This window comes from Phascolarctos cinereus, unplaced genomic scaffold (genome assembly GCF_003287225.1).
Source record: "Phascolarctos cinereus isolate Bilbo 61053 unplaced genomic scaffold, phaCin_HiC Scaffold_2;HRSCAF=192, whole genome shotgun sequence".
Taxonomy (NCBI): Eukaryota; Metazoa; Chordata; class Mammalia; order Diprotodontia; family Phascolarctidae; genus Phascolarctos; species Phascolarctos cinereus.
The window spans coordinates 278,077,878-278,103,859 of NW_027555625.1; the positions used below are offsets into that span (position 1 = coordinate 278,077,878).

The 25,982-nt window shown below is 34.5% G+C and overlaps 1 protein-coding gene across 12 annotated transcripts in view; it reads right to left on the reverse strand.

Annotated features, from left to right (window-relative positions):
• Positions 1-25,982, reverse strand: part of CHD9 (chromodomain helicase DNA binding protein 9) — a 242,361-nt gene that overhangs the window by 68,899 nt on the left and 147,480 nt on the right. For all 12 annotated transcript variants that reach the window (XM_020985173.2, XM_078150065.1, XM_078150070.1 and 9 more), the window contains 11 exons: positions 21,968-22,036; positions 21,836-21,891; positions 20,870-20,987; positions 19,889-19,975; positions 19,542-19,679; positions 13,961-14,082; positions 11,605-11,848; positions 7,938-8,114; positions 4,284-4,427; positions 3,940-4,195; positions 3,482-3,692 (listed from right to left, as the gene is read on the reverse strand). In XM_020985173.2, coding sequence (XP_020840832.1) covers positions 3,482-3,692; positions 3,940-4,195; positions 4,284-4,427; positions 7,938-8,114; positions 11,605-11,848; positions 13,961-14,082; positions 19,542-19,679; positions 19,889-19,975; positions 20,870-20,987; positions 21,836-21,891; positions 21,968-22,036 — 1,622 coding nt within the window. The remainder of the gene's footprint in view (positions 1-3,481; positions 3,693-3,939; positions 4,196-4,283; positions 4,428-7,937; positions 8,115-11,604; positions 11,849-13,960; positions 14,083-19,541; positions 19,680-19,888; positions 19,976-20,869; positions 20,988-21,835; positions 21,892-21,967; positions 22,037-25,982) is intronic.

A 25,982-nucleotide genomic window follows, 5' to 3' on the forward strand; every position in this document is an offset into this window, starting at 1 on the left:
ATGGATTAAAAATCAACTGCATTAAAAACCACAATTGAATCCTACCCTTCACCTTGACATCACTCCAACTGTCTCCTCCATTTCCCACAGTTTTTGACCATGGAGGTTCTTTTCCTTCTCAAGGCCAACCCCTCTACTGTGCCTTTGATCTTATCTTTCTCTTGTTTTTTCAAGAAATCCACAACCTCAATCATTCTTTCTCTGTCTCACCTTTAATCTCTTCCTGTTAGTCAACAAGCAGTTTTAAAGCAATTACTAAGTGGCAGGCACTCTGCTAAGTACTGAGGATACAAGAATATGCAAAAAGAAAGAGTCTCTGTCCAGAAGGAGCTTACATTCTAATAAGGAAAGACAAAACATAAAAGGGTATCTGAAATGGGGGGAGGAAAAATGGGCACCTGGGTGGGGGTGTGGTGGCTAAGTCTAGAGAATTAACAATGGGTGCTCTGGAGTCCTTCCCCAAAAAGGAGGTTCCAGGAAGAACTCACCAATGGAAGAAGGGGCTCTCAGTTCTGGTTCCTTAGCTACTGCCTTCAAAACATGCCCAAATCTCCCTTACCCTTAAAAAACAAAAACAAAACAAAAACCAACCTTGACTAAACGCTATCATCCTCACAACCTATTATCCTATACCTCTCTTCCCTTTCACAGCCAAACTCCCTGAAAAAGCAGTCCAAGCTCTCTGCTTCCACACACTGAACAATTCTTTGCAATCTGGCTTCTGACTTTATAACTCAACTAAAAGTGCTTTCTCCAACATTAACAAAGATTTCTTGAATGCCAAATCTTTTCTCAGGGCTCATCACTGAAAACCTATCTGATGCATCTTAAAATGCTGACCAGCATCTCTTCCTATGTGTTTTCTTTGGGCTTTTCTGACGATACTATCTCATGGTTCTGCCCACTTGTTTTACAGTTCCTTATCAGTCTTCTATGTTTTTTATAATTTATATTATGCCCCCTAACTGTGAAAGTGTTCTAAGGCTCTGTCTTAGGCTTTTACCCTTCTCTTTTTACACTTTCTCCTGGTGACCTCATAGTCTCCCAGGGATCAATTTATTATCCCTATGCCAATGATTTCTATATCTGTATATCCTGAAACAAATCTCTCCTCAGAGCTTCAATCTCATATCCCCAAATTCCTATTGGATATTTCAAATTAGATTCCCCAGAGACATTGCCAACTCAGGTACCTAAACCAGAATACAGTTTCTTTTTCCACCTTCCCCTGCCCTCCCCACCCCAATCTTGCAATCTATCCTTTTCCAGACTTCCCTATTTCTACAAAAATTAATGTAGAAAATTTAAAAAACCATTCTAATTTAAACCATTTTCTGCTTGGAAAGAGAAAAGTCTAAATTGGCACAATTCCCTCATGCCCCTGGAAATCTCTCTAACATAAGAAATTAAGAGTTACAATTTATAGCATTTCAAGCCAATAAATAAAATTCCATAGTCAAGATTGAACAAGGATTAAGAACTAAGATAACAGTTGAACTGATAGCTTGCTTCATCAAATGGAACAAGAGTCATTTAACTTCTGCAAGCCCTTGGAGAATTATTTTTTAAATGATTCTGACTTTAGGTCACCAATGAGGCTGGCTTCTGTGCTGCCTGCATTTGAGACTCATGTTCACTGTCTACTTGAGGGCAATGATGATTGACAGAGATTTGCAGACCCATCAGGCAACCCAGTCAGATGGAGAATCACAGCATCTAGCTTGGCAAAAAGGGAACTTTGTCACTGATACCAGTATGAGACACAATTACTGGGAAGCCCTAAGAAATCAGGTAGGTGATTTTTTTCTAGAGGGGTTAATGCTTGCATTGTCTGATAGACAATATAAAATAAGGTTGGCAGACATCTGACTAACAAAGTTTAATTGCTAGCACTGAGAAGTATAAATATAATTAGTATTTCCATCACACTAAGTAATGGTAAGTTGGTTTTGTGCATGCACCGTATGCTGCACTACTACCTTTGCTAAGTTTTTGCTAAGTTATTTGAGTAAATATCTTTGATAAAGAACTGAGTCTACTAGTTGATTAAGGGGAAGCACATTAGTGGAGCATGATCTAGTATTTAGGGGGCTCATGATATAATGTTTAGGAGAATAAGCACCCAAACTGCTATACCTAGAACTTGGAAGTAGTGTGGGAACCTCACCAACCAGTGCTAGTGTGAATTTTCAAAGGGTGGAGTCGCAAAGGCATGAGAAGTACTGATCTCTAGCACCCAAAAGCCTTGTCCAATCACTACCAAAAGAAAGAACAGAGTTCTACATAAACATTTTACCCACTTTCTTCAAAGAATATGATCAGGTCTTTGTAAGGCTGTGTGTGTGTGTGTGTGTGTGTGTGGTGTGTTAGTGCACAGCACTGTTTCAGGATAGTTAAAGAAAGCCTGATAAGGCTACTCCTTCAGATTAGTCCAAAGGATTCAGACTAGGCTACTGAGAAAAATACTGCTTTAATATTTCTAAAAGAGGGACAGTGTGTGTAGGGATATTAGTCTGCTTCCACAGAACCACACGCCAGGTCTGTAATCTCAGCATTATTCTTGACTTTTCCATCTCCCTCATCCCAATACCCAACAGATATCCAATAAGTTGCCAAATCTTGCCATTTCTAGCTCTACAATATCTCTCATAGCAACTATGATTACCCCAAAGGTATCACCTGAGTTCAGACCCTCATTGCTCGCACTAAGGCTATGGTCTCCTAATTGGCTTCCCTGCTTCATGTCTTTCCTAGTTCCCTTCCATCCTCTAAATAACCACCAAAGTGTTTTTCCTTAATTAAGCATAGATCTGACCATGCCATTCCCCTATTCAATCACCTCCTGGAGCACTGCCTCTAGGATAAAGTATAAACTCCTCCAGTATGACTCTTGAAGGACTTCACAAATTGGCCACAACTATTCTTTCTATTCTCATTATATATGGTCTCTTTTCCACACTTTATGGTCTAACCCACATGACTTTCTCTTTATTCCACACAGAACTACATTTTCTGTCTTCATGTCTTTGTATTGGCCATCTCCCATTAATGGAAAGAACTCGATTATCACCTCTGTCCCACAGAATAATCTCTATTTCTCACAGGTGCAAGCCAAGCACTCCTTTCTCTATAAGGCCTTTTCAATTTTCTCCAACTGCTGGTATTCTACCTCCTTAACTATCGTACATTCATTTTGTATTTATTCTGCATATACTTACATGTATACATGTGGTCTCTCCTGACAGACTGTAAGATCCTTGAAAGCAAGGAGTTTAATTTGTTTTTTGTCTTTGTATCCCCAGCACCAATGTAATACTTTGCCTGGCACAAAGTATACACAATAAGTTCACTAAAATAAATTGCTTCTTATCCTAGGCAAAGAGCAAATCTATGTGACAGTACAGCGGTAGAAACAACATATAAAATTAAAAACCATGGACATTATTCACAAGTTTTTTCTGTGGACTGCAACTTGTCTTACCTCTTATGTATAAGGTAGTCCTCCAAAATGTCAAGGCACCGCACCATCTGGGAGAAGATGAGCACTTTATGCCCACCTGCTTTCATTTTTGGAAGAAGCTTATCAATGAGGACCAATTTGCCAGCAGACTGGATCATTGCTTGAAGATGAAAATCAGGAGCAGCTGGGTTATGTGTTTCTTTAAATTCCCCAAGTATTTTCTCTTCAGCACCTGTTAAACAGATATGAGCACATATAATCAACATACAAGTACAGTCAGCTCCTGACTGTACACATATTCATTACCTGTACTGATGGTTATCTATGTAGCTAAGGAAAGGTATCCCAGCCTGTGCTCTTAATCCATCTAATGAACACACACAAATAAGATATGAAATTTGAATACCTACAGCAAAAAAGTTAAGCATACTTTAAAAGACTTAACAATGTGTTACAGTTTGTAATTCTACTGAAGATACCTTTGATAAGATAAGGGTGGTTACAGCATTTTCTGAGTTCCATCATAGTGTTAACTAAATTAGGTACATTAGCTTGTCCTGCTCCTTTGGATAAAAATGCAAAATTCTTTTCCAAGATAGCCCGGTAATATTTCTTCTGAATATTAGTAAGTTCTACTTCAATTATGGTTTCCTCCTTAGGAGCCAACTTCTTTTCTACATCTTCTTTTAATCTTCTCAACATCATTGGTTTTAAAATGGCTTGAAGCTTTTGCACCTGCAGAAAATGTTACATAGTTGTAATGGATTTTATATAAAAATAACAACAAAGATAAGAAATTTGATGTCCTTCATTTAGAAATTACCTGTTCTTCTGTTTTAAGATCCCCAAATTCTTGCATGAAAGTTGATTCAGAGGGAAATCGTAAGGGTTCAAGGAAATGAAGAAGACTGAATAGCTCTTCAACTGTATTCTGAAGTGGTGTACCAGTCAAAAGCACCTTGTGCTCCTATATCAAATCAGAATAGTTCACACATCATTTTTTCTAAGCACCTAAGTCAACTAAAGACTTGCTCTTACTTTTTCAAGAACACATTTGCATATGTAAGAAACACACTGTACCCGTCACCTTCAAAATTTAGTTGAAAATTCATCTCTAGCAAGTCTTCCCTAATTCACTTTACCCAAATGATAACACTTTTATTGTGCATTTCTTGAATGCTTCTTTAATATGATGTTAATTTCTACCTGTTGATATGGTGCTTATGTAATAAAACTCACTTCACAAGTATCATCAGTTTCTCAAATGGAAGACAATCTCTTTTTAAGAGCTGGAACAATGGTCATTTCTTCTGTAACTACACACAATTAAAATTAACAAATATTTAACAAGTATCTACTATGTGCTCATGGAGCTTACAATCTAGTAAGGGAATATAACAAACAGAAATCACTGTAATACAAAATAGATCTTAGTAAGTGCAGTAAAGGTACAAAGTACTATGTTAAGTTTGAAAAGGGAAAGGTATTTTCTGCATTTTCACAGCAAAGGTACATATGAGCCTACTCCTTAAAGAAGGGGTAGGATTTCAGGAGGCTAGAGGTAGGGGCAGTTAAAAAGGAGAAGTGAAGCCTGGATTCTAAGCTAACAAAAGTACAGGACTCTACCTATTCATTTTTGTACTTGAATGAAGTTAATCCTATTGCAAAAAAAAAAAAAGGATAGGATTCCAGTTTTTAATTTATATAAACTAAAATACAAGTGTTAAGAACTGATTAGAATAAATCAGTCAATAAGCACTTATTAAATGCCAACCATGTGTATAGCATTCTGTTAGGAGCTGCAGATATAAAAAACAAATGTTAATATGGTCCCTGACTTCAAGAAGCACATACTCTAGCTAGGGTTAGGGTTAGATTGTAAAGGGCTATCAATGCCAAACAGAAGAGTATGTAACCTCTAAAGTAATATTAAGCCACTAGAGTTTATTAAATAGGAGAATGACACGGTCAGATCTTAGCTTTTGGAAAATCAATTTGGCAGAAGTGTGAAGCACAGATTGGAGATGTAAGAAATCAATTATATATTTATATATATATATAAAATTCAGTTAAAATCACTTCTATTTTTGAATTATTTTTTTTTCTAACCAGGAAAATAAATTCCCCCAATTTTTATGTTATCACCAGGAATTACAACTCAGTTTCTTATTTAACAAACACTAAAAATAAGACAGTTTAAAAAGAAAATTTATTATTATTGATAACCATTATGCTAAGATATAGAATCTATTTACAACATACATGAAGAAAGCTATATATCTGAAATCTATGCAAGTTAACAAGATTCTTCCATGATTTTATACCTTAGAGCAGGGGATCTTCACCTTTTTGTGTCATGGTCAGTCAATAACTAGCATTAAGTGTTTTCTATGTGTCAGACACTATATAAAGTGCTGGGGATACAAAAAAAAAGACAAAAAATAATCCCAGCTCTCTATGAGCTCACAGTTTCCAGTGAAGCTCTACGGGCCTCTTCTCAGAATATTTTAAAATGCATAACATTAAATGAAAAAGATCAAAAAAGAAAACTAATTTTACTTAGTTATCAATTTGTTTTTAAATTTCATAGACCCCAGGTTAAGAACCCTGCCTTACAGCATGTGATCTGATTTTCCTATGGTCTGAATACATACTGAGTGATTAAAAATTGTCTAGTTGAAAAAATTAACACAACTAGGATAAGGAAAGAAGCAGTCAAGTGGGCATTTAAAAAAAAATTTTGCATGAAATATGACGTCACCAACTGGACATCTGTAGAGAAATTAGCACCATGTTGAGGGAACCCAAATATTTCCTCTCTAATCAACACAACGTCTTATTGTCTAGCTCACAGCAAGCCAGGATGACTATTATCAGCTGGATGCTGACTGCACATCCCTAGGTATCCCAGGCCTCATTACATTCTAACCCTTGGACACACCATCCTCTTTTGAAGCAAACTACCTACCTTACCATTACTCCTTAACATCCTTGGCGCCTTGCCATATGTTCTATTACTTTCCCTCCCTAAATACTATCCTGCCAATTTCCACCTGCCATGAACCAAACATGAACATAACCGCTCCCCTTTATATGCTGTGTCCCCCAATTTGAATGTGAGCTCCTCAAGAGAAGAGACTTTCTCAATTTTCTTTGCTTAGCACAGTATTTTGCACAGAGCAAGGGCTTAATAAATACCATTTTATTCAATTCTATTTTTACTTCATTCCATTCCACAGACCTACAGCTAGAGAACACCTCAGATCTCAGAAACCAGTTACTACAAACCAATATAGCCATTCTCCAAATAAGCGGTTAAAGGATATGAATGAACAGTTCTAAAAAGAAGAATTATAAACCTTGATCATATGAAAGACTGTTTCAAATCACAACAAAAAAAAAAGAGAAAAGTGTCAGACAACTCTGAGGTTTTCACCCCACATCTAACAAACTGGTCAAGACGACAAAAGATGAGAAGAGTAAATACTGAAGGGGCTATAGGAATAGGAACACTAGTAAACTGTTGGAGGACCTTCAAACAGGTCCTCCATCCTGGAAAGCAAATTAGAACTATGCTATTAAAGTAACTAGGGCAACTAGGTGGCACAATGGATAGTGCCAAACCTGGAGTCAGGAAGACCTGAGCTCAAAGGTGGCCTCACACACTTAGTAGCTGTGTGACTGTGAGCAAGTCACTTACTCCCATTTGCCTCAGTTTCCTCATCTGCAAAATGAGCTGGAGAAGGAAATGGCAAACCACTCCAGTGTCTTTGCCAAGAAAACCCCAAATGGGATCATGCAAAATTGGACATGACTAAAACAACTGAACAACAATGACAAAGTAACTAAAAGTACCATATCCTTTGACCCACAGAGCCTGGTGCTATGCATATGTTCCAGAGAGGTATAAAATAGAAATAAAAGTCTCATATACATCAAAATAGTTATGGCTGCTCTTCGTTACAGAGAAGTAGGACTATGGGTATAGAACACTGTATGTGATGTTAGACTTGGTTGGTTAGTTTTTCTGAAGTTTTTCCCTTCTTTTTTTATCCTTTGTTATACAAGATGGCTCTTGGATTATGGGGGTGAAGTGGAGTTGGACACTATGGGAAATGCTTGTGATATAAAAACAAAAGATGTTAAAAATATAATTGCTCATTTGTTTTTAAATTCTAAACCTTTTCAATGGAAATTATATTAATTAAAAAGAAAAAGACAAAAACAAAGCCCTACAAAAATAAAAACCCTAAGATACTTCCATTATTTGAGGACTTTAAAATACATGAAAAACACAAATATCTAAATACAAAATCAAGAAATCAAAAGCAAGAAAGCTTAAGGTCATAGTTAATAGTAAAATAAATATAATCTCAACATTTTGAGAAACAAGGTTCAACCTTGTCCCTCCACTTGACTAAAAAATTTCAGTATATAAATAGGTAACAAACTGAACCAAAGTTAAGGGTTTACTCACCAGATTCATGAGTTTCAGACCTTCTAGGAGTTTGCAATTTTTATTCTTTAACCTATGCGCTTCATCAATAATCACACATCGCCATTCAATTGCATTGAGCTCTCCACAGCCTCCCAGAATCATTTCAAAAGTGGTGATTATGGCCTGGAACCTGTATGCTCCTCTAATAATACGCCCCTAGAAGTTTATCAACAAATTTAACAAATTGACAAAACATCTTAGAGGCCACACTTCAGGTTTCATTTCATTGTCACTAATAGAAAATGATAATTTATCTTATATTTAATATGCTTTTTTCCATAGATAGGTTAAAATCTAAGAAAATTATTAGTATCATAAAACGTTGAAAATGTGTAGCAAATTAATTAAAAATTATATGGTTATGAGCTTTTCCAAGAATATGACGGCATATGTTCACAAATAAATTTGTGGATATTATGTAATTCATTACAGTATTCAAAGAATTATTTCTAGGAATATACACACATATATGTATATATGCATGCACACATATAATTTTTAAGAAGAGAATATCTATTTTATTTAAACAACAACAAAATTTGGCTAGATTTTTTTCAAAATGTGTTTGTTATTTACAGATATACTACAGATGTTGGTCAAAAAACCTAATGCTAACATAGTCCACTGTAAACTAAAATACCAAAAAACAAACATTTACAGTGTGACTACATCTCTGATTTCATACTTTTCCTTGTAGTGACTGACCTTGGAAATTAAACCAGGAACATCTTGGAAGAAAGAATGAGGGAATCATGTGTTCTGATTTATCTCAACATTAGACAGCCATCCTCAGGGCAATACTAGACATAAGCCAATTGTATATTAGGCATAACAGACATACTATTAATAAGTCTCTAAATAGAATAAGTAGAAGACCTGGCTTTGAATCCTGCATCAAATTTTATGAAAAAACAAAGTAGTGAATTTGGAGTCAGAAATCCAGAACTTCTTTCAATCAATACATGTGTGACCATGGACAAATCACTTAACTTCTCTGAGTCTCAGTTTCCTCCTGTAGAAAATGAGGGGGTATGATATCAAATGTTCCTTCCACCTCTAAATATATGATATAATATGACACTTATTCTCAGAAACTCAAATTCTTCCTCTATAAAATGATAGTAACAATACTTGCATTACTTCCTGTTTCACAACAGGGTTGTTGTGACGAGAGCCCTTTACTGCTGTTGCACAAACTTTAAAGTGTGGCCCTAATGTGAATTGGTGCTGTGTTGTTGCTGTTATTATAAGTAGCAGCAGAAAGCTGAGATAAGATCCCTAAATGAATCATATCAATCATTTTCTCAATGTTGATTTGAGGGATTTGTAATTTTGCTACTAGGCTGATAGTTCTACAAACTTTCAAAGAAGCATATCTGGTATTCACCATTAATAGATCTTATCATACTGGATAAACAATTTACAGTGACACACCTTTTTAAAGAGGATGCTTTGAAAGCACGTTTTTCCTAAATTTAAAATTAATAATAATAACAGCTAACATTTATATAGCAAATGCTATGTAACAGGAACTGTGCTTCGTGCTTTACAATTATTAACTCATTTGATTCTCACACCAACCCTGGGAAACATGTACTATTATTATTCTCATTTTACAGATGAGGAAGCTGAGACTAGCAGAGGTTAAGTGACTTGCCCAGGGTCACACAGCTAGCAAGTATGTGAGGCCGTATTTAATCTCAGGTCTTCCTGACTCCAGGCCTGGCAATCTATCCACTGGAACCACCAAGCTGCCTAGAATCATTTCTCAGTACATGAAACATCTTCAATCAATTTTAATATGGAATATTTTAAGGTAAAATAATTTAGGTAGCATAATTTTTAAAGTAACACAAGGGATTATGTTTTTTTGTTATTTATGAATAGACATGTTTGTTACACACAGCAGAAATATGAAGGTGCTTTGCTGCCATATTACAACGTGAATTATATAAGGCAAATATCAAAATGAATCACAACCTTGAGATCAAACTCCTTAGCTCTCCAGAAACTAGTTTCTTTTTAAATACAGAGGGTTGAAGTAGCTATGTGACCCTGGGCAAGTCACTTAACCCTGACTGCCTCCACAAAATAATAATAATGATAATAATGATCAGAGGGTTGAATTATATCACCTCTAAGATTTACTCCAGCTCTGAAATCTTATGAAATCTTATGATTTCCATCTCATGGTTGAAAAAACACCATCCCTGGAGTTCAAACCCATCTCTCATTCTTACTACCAGTTTAACCCTATGCAAGTCATTTACCTCTAGGCATCTGAGCCTCCTCATCTTGTAAAATAAGAGGGTTGGGTTAGGTGGCCTCTGATGTCCCTTCTAGCTCTAGATCTATACTCCTATTATTAAGAATAAGATACCATATACAAAAATAAATAGTAAGATGCCCTGATCTACATGGAGGTTGAAGAAAGAGCTGAAGTGGTTAAAATCAGTTTTCAGTAATGTCTTTAGAAATACTCAAAAGGTTACAGAATATTTATTAAAATTTGCATGTAGCCCTAGATAAAAATAGCTGTGGCTACAGAAACAAAACCAGTCAATTTTGCTATTTCATATCTGTAATAGGTAGATAATCAGATGTAAATGAAAGGCAAAATAACAGACTACTAATATAATCAAAAATCACCAGTTACCACCATAATTATACCTCAATTTTAGTAATAGCAATTCTTTAAGTACTTTCATAATTTTGAAGGCTCACAGTACTGAAGGAGTAATGAAAGGATAAAATATTATGCTAAGATATTAATGAAGTAGAGTGTTTTATTTCTTAATTTTAACTAATTACTTTCAACAAAAATGTAAATGTCTTTCCCCCAAGACTAAAATCTCCCTTTTCATGTTTTCTGGCCTATACTTACTTCCAAGAAATTCTTTCTTATGATGCTTGTTCACATTTTCATGTCCTGTGTAATAGGGGTGGGGAAAGATGATAAATACCCAGACTGAATGGTCAAAATAAAACAGGAAATATGGCTCCAGGAGACAAAAGAGTAAACCATTCAAGCACTGTTTAATAATAGTGCAGTTAATATTTTTTCTTGCCAAAGATCTAATTTATAGGAGAAAAGTGTTTTGGTGGCAGCTCTTTATCAGAATAGAATGGGTCTTACCTGGCTAAGATTTCAAATGCGTAACTTTGAAATGAGAAATTAACCATATTAATTGCAGATAAATTGTCTCAAATTATGACAAGCTAAATGGATCCCAAATTAAATTTTCACTTAGGAAAAATATTTTAAAACTCAGCTAGCTAGAATATTTAACTCATTTAAAAATAATTTAGTGAAAAAAAAGAAAAATAGTTTAGTGAAAATTGACTAATTTTCTACGTATGTCTATGATGGCAGAAATCAGAACAGTTCTCATTTTAAATAGGATACCGAACAAAAATGCCTATAAATTGGTTAATTTGTTATTTCATAATTTTTGTGTCCATTATTTAATTGAATAATAAAAAGAAATATAATGTATAGTAAAGTAAGATTTAGGAAGGTAACTAAAATTTATCTGTAGCTTTAGATGTCAATAGTAGGTATTGCATATACTCCTTTTCAAATCTGTTAAACAGGTTTGTTTTTTTTCTTTCTGAAGCAAGATACAAAAGTACCATTATAAAATACCTGTGAGTCCCTGAAGTACATCTCATACTGCTGTATCATCTGCCTGCTAACCAGGCTCCCATGATATACCACAACATTAAGATCAGTCCATGTGCGAAATTCTCTCTCCCAGTTTGTAATAGTTGAAAGCGGTGCAATGATGAGAAAAGGCCCCCGTATACCGGTCAGAAGTATTTCGTAGAGGAATGTAATTGACTGAATTGTTTTGCCAAGACCCATTTCATCAGCTAAAATGCAGTTTCGTCTGAAACACACAGATAAATTTTCTATCAAGATACTATAGAGATATCACTCTTTATGTAGAGATTTTCCCCAAGACTCAATATACTGAAATTATGAAAGTGAAAATTAAAACACCACTATTTAGAACTTATCAAAGTTGAAAGAGTGGAGAGTATGTTGAAGATTTTAAATATTAGTACTATGTTGGGAATATAAGGGATAGGACTGGACCTATGACTTCAGTGATATGGAACTAATTAACTCCCAGATAAGAAAACTCTCTTTACCAATGCAGTTTACAATTTTAGAGAGATTAAGTGACTTGCCCTAAATTACATAGCCAGTATCAGAGATGAAACCTGAACCTAAATCTTTCCTGGCTTCAAGGTAAGCCCTCTATCTACCTCTTTATTAGTCTGGAACATAAAACTGAATTAAATTGTGTTTGTTGTTATTCCAGAACAAAGATACTACTGTTAATTTCCAGTGTTAATGTGAAGCTTTCCCTGATTCTCCTAGTTTTAAGTAACCTTTCCCCACTACATTTTCTTACAGCATTTTGTCTGCACACAGAAATTATTTAAAATATACATATATGAAAAACTGAACTAAACAAATACACTGGAACCTTTTTGTTAAAAAAAAAGGGCTAAGTTATCTTTATAAATAGTTGTTTCAAGGGATATGATGGACTGCCCTCATCCTACCCTTTTAGGATATCTGAATCCTTATAATAATGAACTGTGTTATAATGGGATTCTATTGCATTTCCCTCTTGAATAAAATCATAAGAGATTACATTGAAAGTAATAACATAAACATGTTTGCTAATTTTTTATTGGAGTTATCTTTTGGGAATAATACAAATTAATGTTCATGAAACGTAAAGTAGTAGAATGACATTTTCTGGTTGTCAGGAACTACTGGGGACCTAGGGTGAGCCATCGTCACTGACCGAATTTTGAAGAGATACTTAAATTACCTGCACCTCATTTTACTCACTGTAAAATATGCATTAAATTTGTCATTACTAATTATCTCTGAGAAATACAATATGGATAAAAAATGTGATATCTAATAATTATTATGTAAAATTTTAACATTGACACTGATGTAGTTATTTGCTCTTGCTGTCCCCATTACTGTCTTCTTTTTCAATCATGGAACAATTTATTTTCTCTCTGCATTTCAGTGTGGGTGGTAATAAGAGATGATACCTACAAAATACATTGAGTAACTTGTAAGATAACATTTTGGAAACTTTTGGAATATCTTGTATTGTTATACAACTAGTAGTAGTATAGTAGCATATGTCCCCAAAGTCTCTGGGACACCTGTATACTAGCAGTTGGGTCTTACACCTTCCAAGTTACTCAAAATGTTTCATAGGTATCATCTCTTATTGCCACCCACAGAGATGCAGAAATAAAATTAATAGTGCCATAATTGAAAAGGAAGATAGTAATGAGGACAGCAAGAGCAAATTACATCAGTGTTAGCAGTAATAATTTAAAAAAAAAACCCTTCACATTACATAAGCTATTAAAGATTAGAACAGCATTAAGACTTTTGGGACATCCTGTATTATTTATCATGTTTCTATATTTTGTACTTCATCTCAGTCTTTAATCCAATTCTAAATGTCTGTTTTAGCTTCCTGAACTCTTATATAAATAAATAGAGCCCTGATCCTTCCAGGTGATGAGTCAACTGATGATTCAACAGCTGTAATTACTGCCAAGCATGATAGAAGATAATTTACATCAGTTAAGATGATATTATGAGGAAAGGCAGTCTCTTTACCATTCAAAGGGAATGATTTTTTAATATATTTATCCAATGAGAATCAATATATTCACTTCTTACTTACTGATATGCATATATTAAAACCACCCCCCCACATTTGATATTTTAAAATGCAACCTAAAATATATTTCTGTGTCTATCTCACTTTAATTAATCACAAAGATTATGAAAACTTTACCACTGATGTAACAATAGTGTTTACTTTTTACATAATATACATGTCAACATGTTATGAATGTTGTATATCTGTGTGTGTGTGTGTGTGTGTGTGTGTGTATACATCAGAATGACAATACTTAGGAACTGATATTAAAGACAGAGGACATACCTATTGTACCAATTAAATAATAGCCAGTTGAGTCCTTCTAGTTGATATTCCCTGAGCTGGTTGCCATTTTTGTATTCTCTGGAGTGTTCTATTTTTTTCCAAGTGTTAGGAGGAGGACGGTCCTTTGAGGCAGAATAAAAAAACCAAACATGCTTAAAAGAATGCTCTATTTATCAACATTTTATAAGAGGGTTTTAAAATGCTGATTATTAAAATAAGAGAGGCCTATCTCTAATACATTTAATTATTCTAAGCATTTAACAAACACTATTTTCAATATTCAAGGTATAAAACATTTCTTTCAAGACAATTAGCTAAATAACAACACAGTTTAAAAGTAAGTTATGTTTACATTTAATTCACCTCCTTTGGCATTTATGAAAATATTTTATTTTTTACTCTGGACAGAACATGTACTCTCTAGGGATGACAGTTTAGGTAGAGAAATAAGACTTTCTGTCCTTAGGCCCAAATTAAAAACTCAAAAAATATCTTAGAAACTAGGAAGAGGTCACAAAATACTGTGACAAAGGTCAACAGGATTTTCATATTGTCTTTTGCTACAAAAATGATAAAAGGAATATTGTTATTCTGCTCCTTTATAGTTTCTGAAACTAAAACTGTCAAAATACTTAATTTGATCTGGGTAAAATATCAGTGAATGAAGACATTTCAAGGAATGAAGTACAGTTTCCATGAATATGGTGCAAGCAGAACTAGTTCCAATCAATTTTATTACAGCTATCCAGTTTAGAAAAATTAGGATTTATTAAAGAAAATAAATTTTATAAAATAACGCCCAGTAATAACAGAATGAACTCCTACTTAAAGGATAACTCTCCTTTTAATGTTTTCTTTAATAAGGGCCTTCTAATATGAATGCCTATTATAAATCATACATTTGTGGAAAAGTGCTTCATTCTCATTCAGTGCTGTTTCCTTAAGAAATCAATATGTTACCAATAGTTACATATATTTATGTTAAAGAAAAAAATCCATATAAAGATTTTTGCTTTAAACTATTTTATACTTTAATGCTACTTCATTTATTAACAACAGTACTACTACAACAATGTAATTTTGATACCTAAGCAATTATGCATCGAATCAGAGGGGCATACTTGCTTACTGAACCACCTTTACCAAACAATACACTGAACAATAATTTAGTTGGTGAGACAAACAGGGTACTATTTGCCACATAAAAAACTAAAAAAAAACCCAAACACTTTCCCTAGGACAGCAGCGCTTGACACACTTCTCTCTTAGCTATTTGAACTCTGCATAGTTGCAGATTTGCAGGGTAGCAGATGGTGTGTCAAACAGGCTGGAATAAGTTTATACGCTATTTGTGGGGCAATAGAAAGAAGAGGTAGTGAGAAGAGAAAAAACAATGTAATAATCTCCTTTACAGAGAATTTCCTCGTCTTTTTTCTTCTTCTTCTTTTAATATATGCAAGAATAGCCACATCAAAATAAGGGTCAAGTGGTGACATCCAACCTTTTCTGGGACATCAGCTTAGGAACTGTTCTAAACTATTATGATGGAGTTGAGTGAATTTCCAGAAGTACACTTGACCTTATCTCTTTACCAAGGAAAATATTAAGAAGAGTCTGACCCCAAAATTATATCCTGGAATACAGGGATTGAGAACATAAGTTAAAACAATAGCAAGTCTGCCAGATATTTTAGACTTCATTAACAAATTAGATGTAAAACACTTTAGATGTCATTGCTGGGATCAGATGGTACTCTGCCTATAAAACTGAACAAATTCAATGATGAAATTACAAAACTGTCTCCAAAACATGTAACTTTTCATTGCAACCAGCCACTGTGGCAGCAGAACAGCATACTGTCAATGTCAAATATTCACAGGAATGGCTCTCAATATCACTTCCACATATGACAAGTGTATGGATAAGTGGTAGAATCATTGGATGCAGAAACTAAATCAATTTAAGGGAAAAAGAACATGGAAGTCAGTATGATATAAGGGTAAGAATATTTAGGGAGTAGTGAGAAGGATCAGAAAACTCAAATTCCAGTTGATGCACTGTCACTAACTAGTTACACACACTAGGGTCAAAGCACATAATCTCTTTGGGCCTCTGTTTCCTTATTTACAAAATGAAATAGATGAAATAATCTCTAAGGTCCCCTTTGCTAACTCTAAATTTGCTAAATATATTATTTCAAAAATTGGGTTATTATGTTTTCACTAATTTGCTAGTGTTCTTTGAGATGCTAAGAGTTAGAAAGGGAAACCAGTATATACAATTTTTAAACAATTTAGAATGTTAGACACAAAAAAAAAACCCTATTAAACTGAGTTGCTAGGGACTCAAGAGAATATTTAGTTATGGATAGAGACCTATTTTATTTAAAAGTTCTAAACTAGGCTACGTGAACAAGCAGAAAAAGTAAGTTTCAATGTGAGCTGATATAAAATCCATAAAGGAAAAATACTGTAAAAGCATTGAACTCAAATGAATAACTATAAAATGATAGGTTCCCCATAATCAGTTAAAACCAAAAAACCAAGCTATATGAATCTGTTTAAACCACAAACCAGAATGAGATGTGTAAATGGTCCACAAAAGAGCAACTAAAAATGTTCTAAAAATGTTCATGGAAATGGAGAACCTTTTATGTATGAGGGCAAATTAAAACTGGGATTGTACTCAGTAAATACAAATGTTTAATATAGAATAGTCAAAATTTATGAATCAATCAACAACAATTAAACATTATTTTGTGCCAAAACAATGCTGTATACTGAGTACACAAATACAAAAGTGAAATGGTCAAAGAACTTTCATTTTACCAGAGGATACAACAGATACTGTGGAGTAGTGGCAAGGGAAGGGAGCTTTGGTCTAAGGACTGTGACTATAAAGTCGCTGCTATAAAATTAAGAAGGATGTGAACAGTGCAGAAATGGAATTTCTTAACAAATCCTAGAGTATTAGAACCAAAAGAACCCAATAAAGTCTGAAAGAGGCAGTTTTGTAATAAGCAAGAATTATTACTTTACACAGTGGAGACCCCTGGTATTATTGACAACAAGAACATTAGAAGAAAGGTATAAGATAAAGCTTTATTTGTCCATATTCTAGTACTTTCTTATTACCCATTACCCTACACTCTGCAAACTGGCATTGTCACAACTAGACATCAGTACATCTTGTCATTCTGGATCAGGTGAGAAATTATGGAGAACTCTACCAATATTTGATCTTTCCTAATACTGAAACAAATCTACATTACTATTATATAAGCAATTACGTGACACAATTCTGCCATATGTCCTGTTTTATTTAAGGTTTCTCATTTTATAATGAGAACAGTTAAAAGCAGACTAGATGTGACATCAGAGGATGTAGACTGAAATGCCAGCTTAACCTTGGATAAATCACCTCTCATCTTTGGTCTTCAGTTTCCTCATCTGTAAAATGAATTGACCGTAACAGGTGTTAAAGTCCCTTCTAATGCTAAAATCTAATCTTCCCTAAAATATGTTAGAAATTCTGTGTTATTCTTAATTTTCCCCTTTAAATAAAGATAAAAAAATGAATATTTAAATATTGACTATGGCAAATTTCCAGATTACTACTAGTTACATATTAGCTTCTTTTTTCTTAATCCTGGATATTTTGAGTTTTTTTCTCCTTCAACTGTGCAAACCTTTTTTTTTAGTAGATGGCATAATTTCTTAAACGTACCTGCTACTAACAGTTATATGTTCATAAAAATTCAGCACTGTTTCTTTTATTTTTTTCAACTGAATAAACCTTTAATTGAATTCACAATTTAGTTTACCTGAAATGTACAATTATGTATAGGGCAAAGGAGATAAGGCTGATAAGATAAGGTAGGACATAAAATAGGTTACTGTCAGACAATGTAGCCTTGAATGTCAGGCTAAATGAAGTTTCCATCTGTAAAATGAAAAAACTAGACTGGATTTTTTTTTCCTAAGGTCCTTTCTAATTTTATCATTCTACCATCCTAGGAACAAATAAGTGCCTGCTCCCTCTACCTTTCCAAGGAATTTCTAATACCTCATCCAAGGGTAAAGGCAAATTCAGCATAGCCAGTCCTTTCCCTTTTCCTCTGGCCAAGTATCCAAGAAAGTAATCTGACCCCACCCTACACAACCAACTTTATTTCTCGCTATTACCCAGGGGGCAACAAAGCTTTCCTTTGTCAGGCTTCCCCCATAGCTAACAAAGTTTACTTCCCAGCCAATAAAAATTTATATTTTCCCCCTCCTCCCTCTACCCCAGCTCCACCTAAATCTTGGAAGGTCTCAGATTAGCCAGATTCTACTTATCTAATGCCGTCAAAATCCAGATCTGGTTCAGCACTGTTTCTTTCTACGATTGCTACCTTTATCTCATTGAATAGTAGACCTACTTTCCAGTTGGAACTGATTGATATTTTGCTATGGTGCCTACATATTTTTACCTACTTTACAAGGTGATGAGGAAAGTGATTTATAAATCTTAAAGTCTTATATAAATGCTCATCACTGTAATCAGGAATACTTCAAACATCCACTTTTTTGCCAACGTAGTCTATTCCCTTCACTGAAGCCAAGTGCTACCCCTCTGTGACGTAGGAGGAAGACTTCAGAAGATGTTGTGGTCCCAAAATTCTCACCCTCTGACTAACCTGGTGATGAGCTGTTTCAACTCAAGTAGGCTAGTCTCCAGATGACAGATATAAAATACACATCACTGAGTTAATATTCAAGCCTTTTGAGTTTGGTAGGGTCAGACAGAGCTTACATTCTGCAGGAACCGTCTTTTAAGAATCCAAGGTCACCTCTGTACCATGATAAGACATCCCAGAACAGGGCTTTAGTGAAGGATTATCAATATTAATAATGATTATAAACTAGTACCTCTTATAACATTGTTACCACATGACTGACTCTCTGAGATATGCCCTTTTAAACTCTTCTTAAACAAAATATCACACTTTAAAAACATCTGTAACAACAAAGTAGTTTCCTCACAGTTCTCAGTGACTCAAAAATATATGCTCCCTCACCCAAATAATTAGGGACTACTTTCATATAATTATCATTTATTTAGTTATCTAATTGATAAATCTTTCCCTTCTAACTTCACTTGACTTAATGTTATTAAGCATTATATTCTAATATAATAAAACATTTCAAATTATATGTTTTTAATCAAATAAAGTTTAACTTTCACAGATGCTTAATATCTGTTTGCTGATCGGAAAGATAACCTGACAAAAATATGCTCCATATTAATTTCTAGGTGTCTTTACTTTGCCTTACTGGGTTAAAAGTTAAAAGCAGGAGAGCAGGTAGGATACAATATAAACATCATAACTGTTGAAGTCTAAGTACTGCTGAAAGGGAAAACTGACAAAGGTAACAAAATCATTACTGGTGCTGTCTGTAAATACAAAGGAAAATGAGAAAATAAGAAAAGTAAACTTAGGCTAGAAAGCAACCTAGTATGAACCAAATCAACAGCTAGAATCAGGAAGGTATCAAGACTTTTTGAAGGTAAAGTATCTGTAACCCAGAGATGTCCTTACCAAATGCCTAGAGTCAGGCCTTGAGGCTTGCAGTTGTTCAAATTCTTCTATTTTTGCTTGATCTACATCCTCTTTCAGTTCCCATGTACTATCTTCATATGGCAGTGAGCACCATTTTACCAAGTAGTAAATTACAGGCTGTAAAAAGCAAATCATTTAAAAACTTTACCAGTTTACAAAAGCCATTGTTAAAATAAAGAAGTTATAATATTCTGAGTATACTAAAATATTTCAATAAAAACCAAATCTATTAGTATTTTATTTTTAGAACACAATTTTTAAAAAATTAATAATTTTTATTTGGAAAGTTATGTCTTTTTGATTTACTTCTTTTACTGAATACTTACCTCACCTGTGTCCTTATCTTCACAAAAAGAAACTTCTAAAACTCTGTCTACTTCGACGTAGTCAGGGTTAAAAGGTTCTTCTTCCATCTGAAATTCAAAAATAATTTAGTTAGCAAAGAGTGGGAATAAATTCAATGATCAAATGAAAGACTCACTAACAGAACTGCTACTTATTTTATTTGAATTAGGTTAAAAATAATTTCAGTGGACCTTGGAAATGATATGACTAATCCTTTATTTTTACTGATGAGAGCACTAGCTACAGAAAGGTTAAGCCCATGCTGCCTACTTCATTTAAATGTGGGGTTACCAAAATAAATATATTTTTCAAAAAATCATCAAAAGTGCCTCTTGGTGTTATGATAAGATATTGGCCAAAAAATGATTGGTGGGTGACCCTACCTCCAGTAAACAGGATCCTGATATAATTTACTTATTACAATTTATCAAAAGATAAATCTGGTTTTTTAAATTTCTTGAAGAATTACCATTTCCCTAAATTTACATATTATACATTCCTGTATCTATCTATAAGCATCAAAAATGCATTTTAAAAGAATTACAAATTATTTTTCTATACCCATTAATTTAGGTTAGTAGGGCCATTACTCTCTTCCATCAAGGAAGACATAAAAATATCTTCAAATTGAATTTTTCTTTAAATTTTCTTTCATTTTTAGGCAATTGGGGTTAAGTGACTTGCCCAGGGTCACACAGCTAGTGCCAGCTCTGAGGCCGGATTTGAACTCAGGTCCTCCTGACTTCAGGGCTGGTTCTCTATCCACTGCACCACCTAGCTGCCCCTTCAAATTGAATTTTGAAGAAAAACTTAGTTTTGTCTTTTATATAGTAATTACATTCAAAGAGGAAGGCTGAGAAGCTGAGAAGTACAGTTACTCAAAGACTTGGCAAACATTATTGTAAACAGAGGTCAGCAAATGGAAGTTTATGGCACTTTTTTTGTTTTTTTTAATTACTTACATCTGCAAAAAAATGTGCTCGTTGTGCTTGTCTCAATTTGAATCTTTTGATTTTCTGCTGTATTCTTTTATCTTTTAAAAGTTGTTGTTCTGTGGCCCACTCACAGTGAAGATATGAGCTGAAATTGTTATAAAAATTGTTATGTTATTATATCAAAGTAAGCCAAGGTGGACACAGTTGAATTTAATTAAAACACTTAGTAACATATCCTAACTTTCAGCTTTGTAAATAGGTGATTTGCTTTATTGCTACTCTTACATCAATAACTTTTAGAGTAAAAATATTTTGCTCACTATAGTTTCAACAAGATTTAGTACACAAGTCAGCATTTAAGTGGAAGCAGACTGGTAAGCAACACAGTGTCATTTATATTAACATCTTTATTACTAATTCTCTTACCATTAAGGAAAATGTTATTTTATGAAAATAAAATAATTTTAATTCCAGAATCACATAGTTAAGTTTACTAGTCTGGAACAGTAAGATAAAAAACAGAATTTTTTTTTAAAAAGCAGAATAAATAAAAAATATTTGACTTTCCATTTTTCGTATAAATATATGATTTGGAATTTTTTGTCTCCCTCCCCCATCAGTTATACACTTTTATACTTGATTAATCCACAAAATAGGTAAAAATTAACTTATTAACACGAGAATTATATATTAAAGAAATTAACCAGGCACCATGTGTGTTGATGGTGATCATAAAAATAAATGTAAGAATCTCAAAAACACAAAAATAATGAACAAATTTATTTAATTTGCTGTAAGTGACTTTGGACCACGGGCTTTTACTTAGTCTTTCAATTAGGCTAATGCAGTAATTTAAATAATAAAAATAGTACTGGTATTAAAATTAAAAAAAGACAAATTAGCGTGATAATTAATAGCTTCCTAACGTTCTAAACGTACTTCTTTCTAAACCAGAGTCTCCTTTTTTACTGTCTTAAACATATCAATACTCACTAATTCTTGTATTTTACAAAAAATTCTTCTGCATCAATCATCATTCCAGGTGATATCTAAGAGAAAAAAAGAACAGTTATTACAATTCAGAAAGAACACGAAATATACAATATAAAATAGTCAAGTACTCACTTCCTTCTTTACTATCCTAGAAGACAGTATTTTGTCCACAATTGCAGCATCTTCTTCACTTGGATTCTCCTAAAAAAAGTGGGAAATTTCAACTTTATTAACTTGATATTTATTATAAACTTACTATGCCCAAAACACTGTAGTAGGCATCTAGGACACAAAGACAAAAATGAAATAAAAATATGCCTTTGCTTTCAAGAAGCTTACAACTTCACGGGTGGACGTCTATATGAATAAGTATGAGATAAGGCAGAATGTGTTTAGAGCAAATAAGATATATAGATAATGTGCTCTAGAAAAATTTGAAGGGAAATGATCACTTTCAGCTATGGCAGATTAACAGGAGAAATGAGGAAAAGCTTCAAAAAGGAGATGACATCTGATCCGGACGTAAATAACAGGAAGGACTTCAATGGGTAGAGATGAAAAGGAACAGAGATCCTGCATGTGAATGCAAAGGCAGAATTTTGCAGGACAGGATCACCAGCAGCTAGCAGAGGAACAGCATGAAATAAAGCTGCAAAGGTAGGATGAAGTCAAATTAAAAAGGGCATTCAATGTCAGGCTAAGGAATTCAGAGAAAGGCTAGGTAGAATACCAGAGACTAAATTCTACAGAGCAATTCAAGACCAGTAGGGATAGGAAACTCTCAAAAATAATATTCTAAAAGGCATAAATGGAAACAATTTCAAAGAACAAAAAAAAAGATGAGCAGTCTTAAAAAGTCCAACGTGGATGTATAGGGAACTCATTGACCAAAAAAGACATGTACATCAGATGAAAGCAAAGGCAGATAACTACAAACACAAAAACGTGGCTTGATTCTATAAAAATGGTGTTAATTGCAATAAAACTTACAATGAGCTGAGGCTGGCAAGGCACGTTAAACATAACAAAAAGAGTTTTCTTAGTATACTGTGGGAAAGAGGAGGATCAAGGAAAGGACAAAATCTCTGCCTTGGGTGGATAGGATAATGGTAATGGATGACAAAAAGAGAAAATAGAACTGCTCCACTAACAGTTCACTTTTATTTCTGCCCAGGGGGACTGGAAAAGACGATAAAAATTAACTGAGAATTGAAATTCCAAGATTATTAAGGATTATTATTACCAATCCTACCAACAAGCTCTTAACTGCCATCTCTAATGTTTTTTTTCCTCAATCCTTATCTTTACTGGCCTCTCAGTCACTTTCTCCTTGATACTCTCTTTTCTCTAGAATTTTATAACATTGCTCTCTATTGGCTTTCCTTCTACTGTCTGACTCTGTCCCCCTTTGTCTTCATCCAAGTTGTGCCTTCTAACTACCCTCCAGGTAGCTTTGGCTCTCTTTTCTTCACTTGCAGTGCTATTTCACTTGGTGATCTGATCAGTTCCCATGGATTCAATGATCAAATCCATGCAGATGAAATCTTATAGAGTTATTTGTCTTACCCTAACAACTCTCCTTACCTCTGCTTTCTCATTTCCAAATGCCTATTAGATATCTTGAATAGGATGTTTCTTAAATTTCTCATGTTGAACTCATCATCTTTTCCCCCAAACTCTCTCCTCTTCATAACTTCCCTATTATTGTCATAGGCACTATCAAGCTCTTAGTCACCTAGGCTCACAAACCAAGTGTCACCCTCATCTCCTCACTCACACTCCCCAAATCCAATCAGTTGCCAAGTCCTGTTGTTTCTGGTTGTCATCCTTTGTTCTCCAAGTGGATCAAAATGATATCACTATGTTAGAGTCAAGTTACAATGCATCCAACTGTGGCTGATCAGACTAATACGAGCTTAGAATGCTCTACCACAGGTTGAGCACAAATGGCTTATAACATCTCTCAAATATAACCTCTTCTTTCCTGACATTGCTACCACCCTGATTTGGCCAGCTCAATCACCTTACACCTGGACTGTTGCTTTAGTTTGCGGGTGGGTCTTCCTGGTTGCCTTTTCCCACTGCAGCCTATCCTTCACTAAACTATCAAATTGACTTCCATAAAGGGCAAATAAGTCCATGTCACTTTCCTATTTCAGTCAAGTATAATGGCTCTCTATTACCTTCTGTATTCATAAAATCCCATCTGGCTTTTAAAGCCCTTCATAACCTGCCTCACTCCTACCTCTCTAGTCTTCTTATAACTTACTTCCATGTTTGCAGTCCAGTGACAAATGCTTCCTTCCTGTTCTTTGCACACAACACTACACATCTTCCAACTGTAGGTTGTCTTGATGTCTAAAATTTTCACTAGATATCCCTATGCCTGGAATTCTCTCTATCTCTGCCTCCTGGCTTTCCTGGTTTTACTCAAATCTGTCCTACTTTCTGTAAGAAGTCTTTCCCAGTCCTTCCTAATCTTAGTGCTTTCCCTCTTAGATATCATCAATTTATCCTGTATATATCTTGTTTGTACCTAGTTTGCATGTCCTTACTCCCCTTAAACCACAAGCTCCTTGAAAGGAACTGTTACCGCCTTTTTAAAAAACTCCAGTATACACAGTAAACATTTAATAAATGATTGCTGACTTGACCATAGGATCACATATTCAGAACTGAAAGGGACCACAGTGGTGGTAAATTTCAGAGGCTGGATGAGCATTTCTTGGGTATGTTATAATGGAGATTGCTCTTCATGTATGAGTTGAACCACATAGTCACTATAATCTCTTCCCTTTAAAAAATTAGTATTTTTATTGCTATTGTTTGTTTTTATGTCACCTGTAATTCTCCCTGTATTCCTCTTTATAAGTAGTAAGAGAAGAAAAATCAGCAAAACCAATCACATAAAAAATCCGATGTAATACACACACACACATACTACGGTCTCTTCCAATACTCAAATTCTGTGATACTTCGAACTGAGTCTCAGAGAGTTTAAAAGTGACTTGCCCAAGATATTTTAAGTTGTAAGGGGCTAAGTTTCAATTCAAGCTTGGGTGCTGATTCCAAATTCAGCTCTCTTTCTAACTGTACTAGAAAGCATCCGGCTATTCTTGATGAATTCAAATCATTAATGGAGAATAATGAAAAAACTGGAAGATATGACTGCCAATCTGGTTATCTGATTCCCCAACACTGTCATCCCAAGCTGTAGGTGATGACATTATAGAACAAAGGGCAAGGGTCAAGGAGGTATTAAGGACTTAAATGAAAAGTCCTTCAATCAAGGGTGTTGTTGTTTTTCAGTCCTGTCTGACTTTCCGTGACCCCATTTGGGGTTTTCTTAGCAGAGATAACTGGGATGGTTTGCCATCTCCTTCTCCAGCTCATTTTACAAATGAGGAACCAAGGCAAACGGGGTTAAGTGACTTGCCCAGAGCCACACAGCTACTAAGTGTCTGAGGCCAGATTTGCTCCAGGCCTCACACTCTATCACCTAACTGCCCTGATAGAATTAGAAGGCTCAGCTACTTCTTTAGTGGCAAGACAGGGATGACAGGGATTCTTAATCTTTTTTGTGTCATGGACCTTTCTGTCTATCTAGTTAAACCTAGGAACCTTTTCCCAAAATGCTATTTTAAAATACATAAAATACACCGGATTCCCAGCAATACCATTTCTAGGTCTGTATCCCAAAGAGATCATACAAATGGGAAAAGAACTCACATGTACAAAAATATTTATAGCAGCTCTTTTTGTTGTGGCAAAGAATTAGAAATTGAGGGGAGGTCCATCAGTTAGGGAATGGTTGAGCAAGTTGAGGTACATGAGATACCTATGATGGAATACTATTGTGCTATAAGGAATAACGAGTAGACTTCAGAAAAACCTGGAAAGATTTGAATGAACTGAAGCTGAGTGAAGTAAGCAGACCCAGGAGAACATTGTACACAGTAACAACTACAATGTTCAATGCCTAACTTTGATAGACTTATCTCTTCTCTGCAATGCAAGGATCCAAGACAACTCCAAAGGACTCAGGATGGAAGATGCTATACACAATCAGATAAAAAACTTTGGAGTTTGAATGGAGATTGAAGCAAATTATTTGCTCTTTTTTTTTTTGTTTGTTTGTTTCTTTTTC